Here is a 12,909-nt window from a genome sequence, read left to right as displayed (position 1 = left end):
CAGCGTTTCTCTCGGCGTGCTGATCATGACTATGTACTTGAGGCTGTAAAGTGCTTATACGGTGCCACGTATCCATCGCTTGGCAGATGGGACATCGACTCGGTCGATTAGAAATTGGGCTGACGTGATACGAATTATATTTCTTTTACGACCACAACACTGGATAATATGTCTTTAAGAGCGGGTCTGGCCATGGTAGAAGTGGTAATAAGTGGGTTCAGATCTAGAATAGATTCTGACTAGTACAAAGAACGAGATACTCGGTATCCTGGACCATCTTGCATTAGCCCTGCAATTAGGAGGTCATATATCAAATACATTATGCGGCTCCCCATCGGGCGAGGATGGAGCACACCTCTTCCATGATTCATGTCCCGCATCCCTTGGGGTCTATAAGAGTCATACCTACCTATAACAACTACCCTTTCCTTAGGCCTAATACCTTTTGCTGGCGTGTATTGACTCCTTAATCGCCAAGGTCTGTATCCAGCGTCAACCTCAATATGTCATCTTCAGAAAAGGACGAGAGTTCATTGTCGCTAGAGACCCATCCTCGCAGCCATATCCCCGACTGGAAATGGAAGGGAACTCTTGCAGTCCTTGTTCTGACGACCCTCATTAATGGTCGGTTGAGCCTATATGTCATTCCACCACCTGAATTCCAAATCATCGTTCTGACCAAGTCATTGTTTTAGGTTATGATGTGAGCAATGTGGCCAACATCCAACCCGCCCTTTACAAGGCCTTCGGCAACATTACGCTTCTGCCATGGATCAGCCTGTCCTTCAGCCTCGCTGTTTTTGCTGTCCTATCCTTCTCCCGGAAGATCTTGTATTGCGTTGACATGAAATGGATCTATATCGCTAGCCTTGTAATATTTATGGCTGGAGCTGCTGTCGCTGGCGCAGCCCCCAATCTCCCTACGGTGATTGTTGGACGGGTCATCATGGGTGTGGGTGGTGCTGTTGTGTACCAAAGGTATGTTTCAGTCTATCTCTGATGTTGTTAAGCTCATAGAGCTCACAGTAACTAGCAACTTGACATTTGTCGCCGTCTTCGCTACCCCCGATGAGACACCTCGTCTATTCGGTCTTCTTAGCGCAATATGGGCCGTGGGTCTCGTCATTGGCGGTCCTATCGGCTCTGCTCTCGCCTCAAACAAACACACCACCTGGCGGTGGGCTTTCTACATGAACCTTCCCTGGGTGGGTCTGAGTCTTGCGGGTGCCATCATCTGCCTCCCTCGCAAATACCTAGGGCCAGAAATCCCGTTAGTTTCTCGATTGATGGCGATTGACCCCATCGGCATTGCGTTCAACATGGCCGCCCCAGTACTATTTGCCCTGGCATTGGAGTTCTCCGGCCCTGTCTGGGACTGGGGCTCTGGTGCGTCTATCGCGACCTGGGTGGTTTTCGGGGTGGTCCTGGTTGGATGGATCATCCAACAATACTGGTGCATTGGCACGACTTCTGAGCAACGCGCTATCCCGCTTCACTTGCTTGGTCGGGTTGACCTGCTTCCGCTTTGGATCGCGTCTGGATGTGCAGGCGCATCGTACGCCATCACACTCTACTACACACCGCTCTTCTTCGCCTTCGCTCGCGGCCACAGCGCCATGGAGCAAACTGTCCGTCTTCTTCCTTTCGTTCTGGTTTTCATCGCCGTGGTCATCCTAGTCGGAGTGTCTCTCCCGGTCTTTGGCCGCTACAACCTGATCTACATCGTTGCAGGTATTGCGACCATCACGGGGGCTGGCGCCATGGCTGGCACACTGAGTCCTCTTGTCTCCGAATCCCAGGTGTTAGGCCTGGAAGCACTTATTGGAGTTGGTCTTGGCTGTTCTTTCCAGCACGGCGTGGGTGTCTCGAATGTGATAAACAAGACCCCGCGCGACCGTGTCGACAGCGCGGTCATGTTCAATATGGCACAGATGGGCGGCATTGCAATTGCTCTAGCGATTGCGGGCTCGATTTTCCAAAATGTGGGGTACAACCTGTTGACAGACGCCATTGGGGATAACGGGTACTCGGAAAAAGAACTGCGTGAGGCGCTCGCCGGGGTATCGTCAGCAGTGTGGCAGACCGGCAATCCCGAAGTTCTTTCTCGTGGTGTTGAGGCCGTGGCCACAGTGATTGGCCGGGAGTTTTATTTAGTGGTGGCCGGCGGTGCTATCTGTCTCGTCTGCGGGTTGGTGATGAGATGGGAACGATTGGACTATGGCAGGAATAAGAGCAAGGATGTCGAGGCGTGACCGCTTCTCACAATAATATTTATTTTTAACAACCACTCGAGTCCCGTGAAGCGAAGATTTGGTATGCCTTAATCGAATTAGGTCGAATGATGCGCACACCCATGCCAAGTATGCCAAGTATGCCAAGCGACAGATACTATACTCGGATCATTGGCCAACAGTTAGCATGTCTCCTGCGATAGGGCCAAGGCGGAATGGCCCTAAATTTTGCGGCTGGTAGAAATACACTGCTTGCATTCCGGTCTCATCTCGTCTCAACGTACTTTCTGAGTCCTATTGATAGTGGTTTAGTCAGAGCTGGTCGTCAAGCACTGCTTGAAGGGGGATAGCGACTTGTATTGCACCCAGTTCTACCTTTTGTACGGAGGCTCGTTTAACTTAGGTGTTTGTGACTCGTGGCTGGCTACCATCGGCCTTGTACGCTGTAGGAGGCGCCAGAATAATGGCCGACCTCACAGTAGGATGATGTTTCCTAATGGTTCTTCCGAGTGAGGTGAGGTACCAGGATGGAGACAAGAACCTCCACCGCGCGTATATTGCAGTTTCTACGGAGTAGATGACGGCGCGAGGACCGTGCGAACCTTGGAAAGAGCGGTGGGGAAGGCGGGTGTGGGGGGCGGAGATAAAGTCTTTCGGATTATAGTTTTCCCGGTCCGACTCGCCTTCCTATTAAGGCACTTGCGCCTAGAAGCCAAGGAAACTTCCAAGGTTCCTTCAAAATCTCACATCAGAAGCCCGTTTTGGGCGCTAATGGAAATAGGGAGAACAAGCGTTGGAGTTGGGCGCAACATCAGGACTGGGGGATGACTAGCAATACTTGGCGGGTGCAGAATAGTGGTGTTCCAGGGACCTAAGGGCTGTAGCCTGTGGGCAGTCAAGCGGCGGCTTGACGTCCAACGTTACGGGTGGAAAAGCAGCCGTTTCTAGTATCGAAAGCGGTCATTCTCGGCATCAACCCTGCACGTCTTCATATTTTAGATGTAAAAGAGAAGAAAAATAAAATAGTCGGAGGGATTTGCTTGCATCTCCAGTCACATAATCCAACCCTTCTTTTAAGTTCTCAAAATCCGACAAATAGTCCCTCATAGTCTCAATAATATACTTAACACGAACTGGAAATTGATTGCGCTGGAACTAGTACTTCAGTTGGAAATAGACAGCTGCTATATACAACATAAAAAATAACAGGAAATCAAGACCTCTACCGCCAGAGCATCTTCTTGCGCCCAACAAGCATATTGTGAAGTGAAATCTTGGGTAATATCCATGATTCAAACCCTGAAAATGCCGACAAATCATCAAAGTTGAAGACTTATTCCAAGGTACCTTCTCCGACACAGCGCTTCAGGGGGTAAGTGTCTCCCAAGCAAGTGGTAACAACACCCTTAACCCAGGACAAGGAGTTGGGTCCATACTTGTAAGTATCCTGGGTGAAAGAATCAGCCTGGAAGTGTTCATATTGTCCACTTCCGGGCTGTCCACTGAATACGTATCCGCTTCTGCGATTGGTCAAAGGATTGCTAACAATCGCACCCCACTTGTTCTTCGGGATCGTCATGGTGACCGTGCCGGTAAGAGTAGCAGTTTCGGTCCACTGGTAGGTGACGGTGGTACCGACACTAAGGAACGCTTCCACGGTGGCGGTAAACGTGGAGGCAACCGAGATGCTGTTTGCGATGGATTGACCCGATGCCATGGCAGCAGTGGCATCAGCTTCGTTGGCATGCACAATGGTCGACATTGACATGTCCCAGCCGAGGAATTTCTGGTCAGGCAGAGGGATGATTAATTGGGTACCAGCGCGCTTGCTCAGACGTCTCGAGGGGGCGGAATCATCGGATCCAGTCTGAATGAACTTCGGGGGAGAATCGGCAGGTGGAGACAGAGAGACTCCAGGTAGATTGGCAGCTAGGTCTCTCTTGTTGATAGTCTGTGTGCTGCCATCTTCCAGAAGAAGAACAGCCGCTTCGGTTGTATCGGTCGGCAGGGCAGAAACGAATGCACTGTTGGCACAGAGAGAAGCAAGGAAGACAAAGTCGATCTTCATGATGTCCAACAAGGAGGGTTTTGGTAAAGGTCCGTAGGTATTGACCGAGAATGGGTCTTGAGGGAAGTGATATCGCAAATTCAGCGACGGAAAGAACACGCTATTTAGAGTCCATCGGGGAAGGCAGCGGGTTTTCCAAGAGCCCGGGAAGGATGGTATACTTTGTCAAACTAGACGAAACCATCATACTGATCCATATTACCACAGCAGATCTTCAACATACCATCACCATAGAAGCTCAGCATATTCACACAAGAACCCACCTTGTTTCAGTTGTATACTTCCGAGGAATAGCCGGGGATCTACCGATGATGATGGTATGAAGCCATGATGGGGAGATACTGCGACAGGTTAATCAATTTGAGTTCCTGCAGGAGCTCTGGAGGATGATGTATGTAGATCATGGGGTGTGTACGGGTGATCCTACTGGTCAAATGCATGATCCTGAAGAAAACCACGGGGCAATTGGGACCTGGGGCGTGTAACGGCTGTGGGGCAAATTTACTGATCCCGTTAAGGGGTTGTGAGACGCCGTGGGGGCCAAATACAGACCCAGCTCAACCGGAGGATTCCGTACGGAGTACAACATAGTAGAAACGCTAGTTGATGCGAGTAAATAGCCACTAGAAATCAAGATGGGAACCCGTCAATCATCTCGTAGATCCGCACCGCGAACCCTGACAGTTGCCACGTGCTGATAGTCAAGAACCAAGAACCTAAATGACTAGCTAAACTCTAAATTTGTTCCTAATCAGCTCCATAGTGCCCCCACGTAGGTTTTGTTGTGAGACACATTGCGCATTCAGGGACCTTCCAGAATGACAAGAGTGATCATAAAGCAACAGACAGGCAATCAGGGAAATGCATTACGGAAATGCAGATTAAAGATCATCGTTCCGATGGGGATTGCTCGGAAATTATGTCTTATGTTGTCTCATTTCAACAATGGGGATCTGTATGATCTGACGTGCGGAGAGACAGCTAAACTCAATTTAGAAGGACTATCAAGTTCCTTTTAACGTACCGCTTCTCTGGCTTTTCGAGCATCATTTAAATCTACGTCTGCCACCCAATCCTCGAAAGCCAGCTTGATAATTACCTCCCATACCATTACCATCAAGATGAAGTCCATTTCACTTATTATCGCAGCTCTTGCTGTTGGGTAAGACCTCCAAATTGACATCATTGATACAGACACTGATTTTTTGCAGTGCTTTCGCCGACCTGCACACTCAAGGTGTTTGCATCGATACCCCTGCCAAAGAAGTGGTAAGTACAACATGAAAGTTTATACCCATAGGAAATGCAATTCTAACTACATTATAGGCGGTATACAATAAAGCCGCGACTGAAAAGGCATGCGCTGCCTATAAGAGCCGAAACACTGGTAGCAATCAATGGGATACATGCCCCGATTGCACACTTCTGAACGAGAAGGACCTCCTATACTATTGCGAGTCCAAGGGAAAGCACATCGGAGGTGATGAGCTAAACTATTACTGCACCGAAAACGGTGCCGGAGACAGTGTTGCTTGGTGAAGAGGCTGAGCATAGTGGCCGGAATTGAGGAAAGATATCACTTGGTGCACTTTGTACTTAACCGATACGAGCTGAATTTATAAAGCTGGTGCTGCGCTTTTGGGCCCATGCTATATGTGTGCACTTTTTGGTATCCCGTTGACACTGCTCCATATGCTGTTTTTAGTAATGTAGCTCCTGCTAATCTGGCTCCGAGTAAATGCTGTTGACGATTACATTTATGGTTATGCAAATTATCATGAAAGCTCAGATTGGGGTAAAATGCTTCCACCCGTTACAACTATGAAACGTGGGCTGTCTCAGCTTTTTGGAGGATGCCTACGCTAAGTTGCACCATCCAGGCAGCATGTTCACAGATGTTCTAATGTGAAACTACAGATGGAATGTAAATGGAGAAATCATGCAGTCAGATTCGGTATGTGGAAAGTGGACGGAGAGAGAGAAGAGAGAAGGGGAGAGAGAAGAGAGAAGGGGAGAGAGAGAGAAACCATCTACTACCTACCTAGGTACCTAGGTACACATAGATGTGGATCTGTCCCATGTGGGTCCTGGGCCTCAGGCACCCAACATGTTCCCTTTCTTGACATGGCGCTGTAGTCAGGTCAAGGCTACCAATCCTGAATGAAGTAACATACCAGGTAAATGAAGATGGTTCTATTACTTTTGAATAAAGCGAAACTTACAATTGACAGTCTAACCAACTCAATCACTTCTCGGTCATACTACCCTCGGTCTTCACCGGATACAGCCACTTCAAGTCAAATCCATTATTCCATCCCTCGTCTCCCATACCCGGCATTTACCGTTTGTCCAGGCGCGTAATGAGATCCAAGACCCTATGAATCCTTTCCTATCGACCTCCCTACCAAGCTACCACCGCGCTCTCTGACTCTGCATCACCTGCAAGACCCCTAGCAATACCAGTACAGAGGCTGCAGATGATTGCAAAGGCCCGGTGGGCTTGGTTCATTACGACCACAGGGAGGTTGCACTACCCTCGCCGTAGTTTTCATGGAGACTTGGGTGGTGGGTATATCTATTGTTACGCTAAGGTGTTGGAGAACTGTGGCTCGATATCTTGGTAGAGTACCATGCGAACTCGAGAGTGCGTACCATCTGCGCTTAGTGGGTACGCTGCCCCCCCCCACAACCTGTTCTCCCGTTGACAAGGGCTCAAGTGCCACCCGGGACTGTTTCGGACCGACTGTTTACCTTGGATGGTGGGAATGCGAGCTTGCGCCGTACTAGACGATAGCTCCCTAATCACGACGTGGTGGTAAACACGCACGCCGGTGTAGCCATAGCCCGAGCGGTTTCCGACCTCGTATTCGATCCGCTGTACGAGAGTGGGGGTCATAGAGCTCCTAGCTTTCGGGCTGGATGCGGGCGAAAGCACCTAGTTAACTTGTCGAGGGTTACCGGTACGTTTGCGGACGTAGGGATAACATTGAAGAATAAGGCGATTGATACAAAGTATAGAAGCAATTTAACTTTATTATGTCCACAAAAAAAAAACTGCGCCCGTTTCATGGCCGCGGTACTATTTTAGGTGCTGACCCGCGCACGAAGTTGTTGATCTACTTTGACTGTGAAGAGATATCTTCCAAAGCCATGATGCCCCCCTTGCCAGAATACCACGATCCCAAATGGTGTCATCACGTAATTTTCGCTTTTGGTTCCCCAGGAATGTTGATTGATCGTTGCACAGACTTGTATATGGGTTTCGCCAGTCCAAATCAGCGCGCATTCCACAATTGGTCCAGCGATCACGAGTAACACATCCACAGGAAGTCAATCACTGCTACTTAATCTACGGATCAAATTCATCCCCATAATTCACGTACCATTTCCCCCTCGTCAGGTCGGAAGTTTTTGCGGCTCCGGAAGAAATGGAAGAGGAAAGATGCAACCAGCTGTTTCATCGTGCGAAGACCCTTCTCGAATGTCCCGCGAACGACTATTTTTTTCCGGGTCAGAAAATTTGACAAAGATGAACAATTATGGTCGATTCTGACTTACAAGGAGTACCGTTCATTGTTATATAATGCCTAGCAGATCCTCTGCTGTTCTTCTTTATCACGACTAGAGCCGAAACCGACTGCTTTCAGAAGCATCTCGCTAAAATAGCATTCTTGAAAGAATAGACTAGCGAATTCCAATAGTCTCGGATAAAATCCTACTAATGCCTAGTCTAGTAAGTAGACACGGCCATCATCTAACCAGATGATATTTCGGGGGGCTATATCTAAATAACAGAGTACTAGTGGAGTAGGATCAAAATAAACCTTACTATCTCCGGGAAAAAGCCGGCTGTTAAACCATTCTTCTACTTACTAAACATTGCTAATAGTCAGATAATTTGTATCTAGCTAGAGCAAGCCAATTGAAGGGCTACCACATAGGCTACTAGCCCTATCGGCGGTAATAGAACGAAAATACTTAAGAATGTAGGCGACTCTTTAAATATAAGAGTCTGAAAGAGGATCGATAATTTTGCCCTAAATAAAATCTGATATTATATAGCCCCAACCCTCATCGTCCATAAAGATTTATGAACCCTAGGGACTATAACGATATCTGGATCAATTATGCTATATGCTTTTTGCTGATTCTTTGCCTCATGGGAGGAGACAAACGGGCCGAACTTGACTACCAAGTCACAATCTGGTAGCTTAACGACTTGGTTACCAGACCTCAAGCCTCTAGTAAGCTGATCCTCTGGACAAGAACGGCAATAGTCAATGATCGACTGGTGATTGTCTAATTGAACAGACATGGTGGCATCAGGCATTAACTAGAAGGCGGGGTGGGGTAAAGAAAAGGAGAGCATGATCTACCGCTTCGGATAATAGATAATCCGATGTGTCCCCTCCGCCCTTAGATGTTCTGGGCCGCACGCGCGCTACACTGACAGGGCCAGCGAGAGCGACGTAGTTGTACTGCCTTCCCTCCTCCATTCCTAACCAATTTGAATTTAAGAAATATGGTGAATCTGAAAACCAAGTTCTAGCAGATGCCCGGCCTATTAGTCATATAAGAGTTGTGGTTCGACATGTCGCTGATACAATTTACCGAAATTTCCGTCATCAATATCAGTTCTCTGGGGGAGGATCTGGCTATCGCTTTTGGGTGGGAGTATAGCTCTACTTAAAATTAATAAATCATCGCCATTAATACAATAATATGAATATAGTCGCACCACCGTGTGAAAGCCGTCAATATATTGCCGCGGGAACAGCAAATGACTTGCGGCGACACCTACAACACCTGTACCGCAGGGACAGGGGTCCTTTGCAAGTAAACCGGGTCCAGGGGCCATTTATTACTCCTTAACAATGGTATTTTATGCATCTTAGCTCAATGCATAAAGACAATGGCATATTCAAAGCCGGGCTCACATACTCAGGATAACCGGCATAATTTGAAATATACAAATCTCTCCGATGTCTATTTTACAATTTAGTGTTATTCCCACATGACAATTGTTGGAGGACGGGCTATTAAGGAGGGTAGAAAGCAGAAGAAGAATATTGTCTATTCAAACTAGCAATCCAGGGTTTATATACCCTGGTAAAATCATCCGAAGAAGGCTCAGTCTGCTAGCAAACAAGCATACTTTGGATGATGCTCCAACAACAATGAGCGCTTCCGAGAATGCCAGAGGTGAACTACTCAAGTTTCTTTCTAGGCCCCTCTACTAGGCCGTTTCTGGGTACAACATACTTCGCCCAATAAGGGTTGGGCCGCACGGGAAACTATGTACCCGTCAGTAGTTCAATGCAAATTCACTGATGTAAGTATCCTTCGTATAGGACCACAATACAAAAGGGACTTCGAATCAAAGTTTCTCATAACTTATATTTCTTAACGACGAGATATGATATTCAGAAGATAACTTGATGTTAAGAAGCAGGTCTACTTCGTGAGTTCCAAAAAAAAAAAAGCCAAGACGTGTTTTCCTACTAGAAGATGAAATGCACTATTGAGGAGCCCTCGACCATCACCGTTCTCTTTGTGGCAATCTCTCATACTCTAATCCGGATGCCATATATTGAATACATTCTGAAGTTACGTTCATTTTTTATCTATACAATACTGCGGTGGAGAATATGACGTTGAAGGAATTTCGATCAAAAGTACCTTTCGTACGGTAGTACCACACAAAAGGTACATATATGAAGAAATTTGCACTAAACTGGCTGGTCTTTAAATTGGGATTTAATGAAGAGAGCGCATATGCCAGAAAAAAAATCCCTCACCCCGCATCTCAACTAAGAAAATGGATCGGATCCATGCGGGATTCAATCCTGGAGTGACCCCAATTTCCTTGAAACAGGATTAGAAGCCGATCCGCCAAGACCCGGGGTTTTGGCTGACAATCGGGCCCCGGGGCATGCCATGGCTGACTCTCCCGAGATCGGGCGACGAGAGCTGATAGGTGAGAATCTCGCTTCCAGAAAATTCTAGCGCTTGTCTTGTGATATAAAGTTAAAGCGCCACAGTCGGATTTTAGTTTATGCACTATTACTTTAATTTTTCAAGTTCTCGTGCGAACTGGTTCATTTAGAGACAAATTGTATGATCTGGGGTTGAAATTTGGGGTAAATCCAGTCTAAGGACAGTACATAAAACCTTGACTAAAAGATTCTAAAAACGTTATCACTGAGGCGAGATATTGGGGGTTACATGCGCATCCGGGGGGCTTTTCAAAGCCGGGCCGGGTTCGCCGGGCCGGTAAAATGTGTGGCCTGGATGCATACCGCGTACGGGGTTGGCTCGCCAGACGCCGAATACCCCACAAATGTGGGCGGGCGCTCCGGTGAAGACACGCTTAGGTAAGCATCCCACGGTTTCGCTAGCCAAACCCATGAACGCATTTTTCAATGCCATCTTCAAAGTTGCAACCTCATTGGCATTTTACCCCGGACACCCCCCCAGAGTGTGTTTGAGCGAGTTCGTCATTAGGCAACAATTGCCCCTTCCCAGACTCACGAGCATCTCTCAGTACTACAACATATATATCTGGTAATAGAAGATTCTATTAACCTTTATAATTTCGGACGCCAAGGAAAAAAGCCCGTGGCCAACCATTGATTTTTGGGCCTCCACAAGCAATTTTCGGCGCTTTTCTCCTCTCGCCCTGGACGTTTTCTTTTCTTCACTTTTCCATATCATATACTATTCAACAATATGAGCGTCCCTGAAGCACCTCGTCCTATTCAGGACTACGAAGTATACAATGAGTCAACCGACATGGAGAAGAAGGCCTATCCGGTAGAGCCTACAGATGATCCCTTTGGAAACGAAGAATCCGGGGAAGTGAAATATCGTATCATGCCATGGTGGTCAGTATCTCACTCTGTTTACTGTTTTTGTTGCACTGAAACGCAAAGTTCTGACTTTTATACAGGCAAGCTGGAACATGTGAGAGCTCATCATTAACCCCAGTCAACAGCATCCCCTTTCTAACACTGTTCATCTAGTGATGGTCGCTGAAAACATCTCGCTCGGTATCCTATCTCTTCCGTCCGCAGTAGCAACCCTTGGCATTGTCCCGTAAGGAAATGTCTGCCTCCATGATACAGGAACAAAACTGACCACCTCCCAGGGCATTCCTCATTATTATGTTTTTGTCCGGCATCTCGTGGTACACTGGATACACCATGGGCCAGTTCAAGAAGCGTTATCCCCAGGTCCACAGCATGGGCGATGCTGGTGAGCTTCTTCTAGGCCCCATCGGACGTGAGATTTTCTTCGTCGGCCAGCTTATGTTCATCATCTTCTTGATGGCCAGTCACATTCTCACCTTCTCGGTGTTGTTCAACACTATCACGAACCACGGTACCTGTACCATTGTCTTCGGAGTTGTCGGCTTGATCGTCAGCTGTCTTGCCGCCCTCCCACGCACAGCAGAGAAAGTCTTCTGGATGTCTACCATCTCCGCCATCAGTATCCTGGTCGCCACCATCGTCACCATGGTTGCCATCGGTGTTCAGGCGCCCGCTAATGTTCAGAACGATATCGTCACCACCCCGACCTTCCAGGAAGGTTTCTTGGCTGTCACCAACATCGTCTTCGCCTTCATTGCCCACGTCTCTTTCTTCGGTATCATGTCCGAGATGCAGGATCCCCGCGATTTCCCCAAGGCTCTCGCTATGCTTCAGATTGTCGATACTACTATGTACGTTGTAACCGCCATGGTCATCTACTGCTATGCGGGCCCGGATGTCGCATCTCCCGCTCTCTCGTCAGCTGGACCTATGATGAAGAAGGTTGCCTACGGCCTGGCCATCCCAACGGTGTGTTACCTGTCTCCTTGCGATTAATTTATGACTCTGTTCTAATTTTTTAATAGGTCATTGTTGCTGGTGTTGTTTTCGGCCATGTTGCTTGCAAGTACATCTATGTTCGAATCTTCCGCGGCGAGCGCTCGCACCACATGCACCAGAAGACTTTCCTGGCTACGGGTACATGGGTCGCGATCGGTCTGAGTACCTGGACTGTTGCATGGGTCATTGCCGAGTCCATTCCGGTGTTCAACGAGTTGCTGAGTTTGATTGTATGTTTTCTAACCCTTTGTTACCGTGCGTCTACTAATTCGTTTTTCAGAGTGCCCTCTTTGGAAGCTGGTTTAGCTGTAAGTCAACTTTTGAAACTAAAATCTTGATGCAAAATGGATTACTGACCGAGAACAGACGGCCTCCCTGCCATTTTCTGGCTCATGATGAACAAGGGCAACTGGTTCTCGTCAATCAAAAAGACCACCCTGACCATTATCAACGTGATCATTCTTGGAATTGCTTGTACTATTGTATGTTTTGCCTCCCTGCAAGATTCAGAATTTTTAACTGACAAGACAAGTGTGGATTGGGACTCTATGTCTCGGGCGTGGCTATCAACGAGAGCTCGTCCAAGGCAAGCTGGACCTGTGCCAACAACGCCACCTAAACGTGATTATTACGGTGAACATTTAAAACGTCTCCAGTGTTAGAAATGGTTGTTTTATAGATTTGCTTTGGTAAGTATGGATTGACATATATGGTATGAATTGGCTGGGCCATTGTAAATAGA

At 47.6% G+C, this 12,909-nt stretch overlaps 6 protein-coding genes across 6 annotated transcripts; 4 read left to right on the top strand and 2 right to left on the bottom strand.

The window, feature by feature from the left end:
- Positions 1–503: 503 nt before the first annotated feature.
- N7516_002613 (uncharacterized protein) lies at positions 504–2,252 on the top strand (the record flags this gene model as incomplete). The annotated part of the gene is made up of 3 exons (XM_057215333.1): positions 504–624; positions 696–978; positions 1,034–2,252. The coding sequence occupies 3 exons, from the start codon at positions 504–506 to the stop codon at positions 2,250–2,252; spliced, it is 1,623 nt and encodes a 540-aa protein (XP_057077216.1).
- Positions 2,253–3,564: 1,312 nt separating this feature from the next.
- Positions 3,565–4,299, bottom strand: N7516_002612 (uncharacterized protein; the record flags this gene model as incomplete). The annotated part of the gene is made up of 1 exon (XM_057215332.1): positions 3,565–4,299. The coding sequence occupies one exon, from the start codon at positions 4,297–4,299 to the stop codon at positions 3,565–3,567; it is 735 nt and encodes a 244-aa protein (XP_057077215.1).
- A 1,121-nt stretch (positions 4,300–5,420) lies between these two features.
- Positions 5,421–6,047, top strand: N7516_002611 (uncharacterized protein; the record flags this gene model as incomplete). Its single annotated transcript, XM_057215331.1, has 4 exons — positions 5,421–5,461; positions 5,511–5,568; positions 5,626–5,834; positions 5,924–6,047. The coding sequence occupies 4 exons, from the start codon at positions 5,421–5,423 to the stop codon at positions 6,045–6,047; spliced, it is 432 nt and encodes a 143-aa protein (XP_057077214.1).
- Positions 6,048–6,880: 833 nt separating this feature from the next.
- Positions 6,881–7,195, bottom strand: N7516_002610 (FAD/NAD(P)-binding domain-containing protein; the record flags this gene model as incomplete). The annotated part of the gene is made up of 1 exon (XM_057215330.1): positions 6,881–7,195. The coding sequence occupies one exon, from the start codon at positions 7,193–7,195 to the stop codon at positions 6,881–6,883; it is 315 nt and encodes a 104-aa protein (XP_057077213.1).
- Positions 7,196–10,524: 3,329 nt separating this feature from the next.
- N7516_002609 (uncharacterized protein) lies at positions 10,525–10,932 on the top strand (the record flags this gene model as incomplete). The annotated part of the gene is given in 3 exon segments (XM_057215329.1): positions 10,525–10,673; positions 10,698–10,791; positions 10,804–10,932. The coding sequence occupies 3 exon segments, from the start codon at positions 10,525–10,527 to the stop codon at positions 10,930–10,932; spliced, it is 372 nt and encodes a 123-aa protein (XP_057077212.1).
- A 96-nt stretch (positions 10,933–11,028) lies between these two features.
- Positions 11,029–12,786, top strand: N7516_002608 (uncharacterized protein; the record flags this gene model as incomplete). Its single annotated transcript, XM_057215328.1, has 8 exons — positions 11,029–11,183; positions 11,249–11,262; positions 11,322–11,394; positions 11,447–12,137; positions 12,194–12,397; positions 12,448–12,475; positions 12,534–12,649; positions 12,700–12,786. 8 exons carry the CDS (start codon positions 11,029–11,031, stop codon positions 12,784–12,786), a joined length of 1,368 nt encoding a protein of 455 aa, XP_057077211.1.
- Positions 12,787–12,909: the final 123 nt, after the last annotated feature.

This window comes from Penicillium verrucosum (genome assembly GCF_028828655.1).
Source record: "Penicillium verrucosum strain IBT 35672 chromosome Unknown utg000001l_segment0_segment0, whole genome shotgun sequence".
Classification (NCBI taxonomy): domain Eukaryota; kingdom Fungi; phylum Ascomycota; class Eurotiomycetes; order Eurotiales; family Aspergillaceae; genus Penicillium; species Penicillium verrucosum.
The sequence above is the reverse complement of the archived record's forward strand: the minus strand, read 5'-3'. Positions and strand labels throughout refer to the sequence as shown.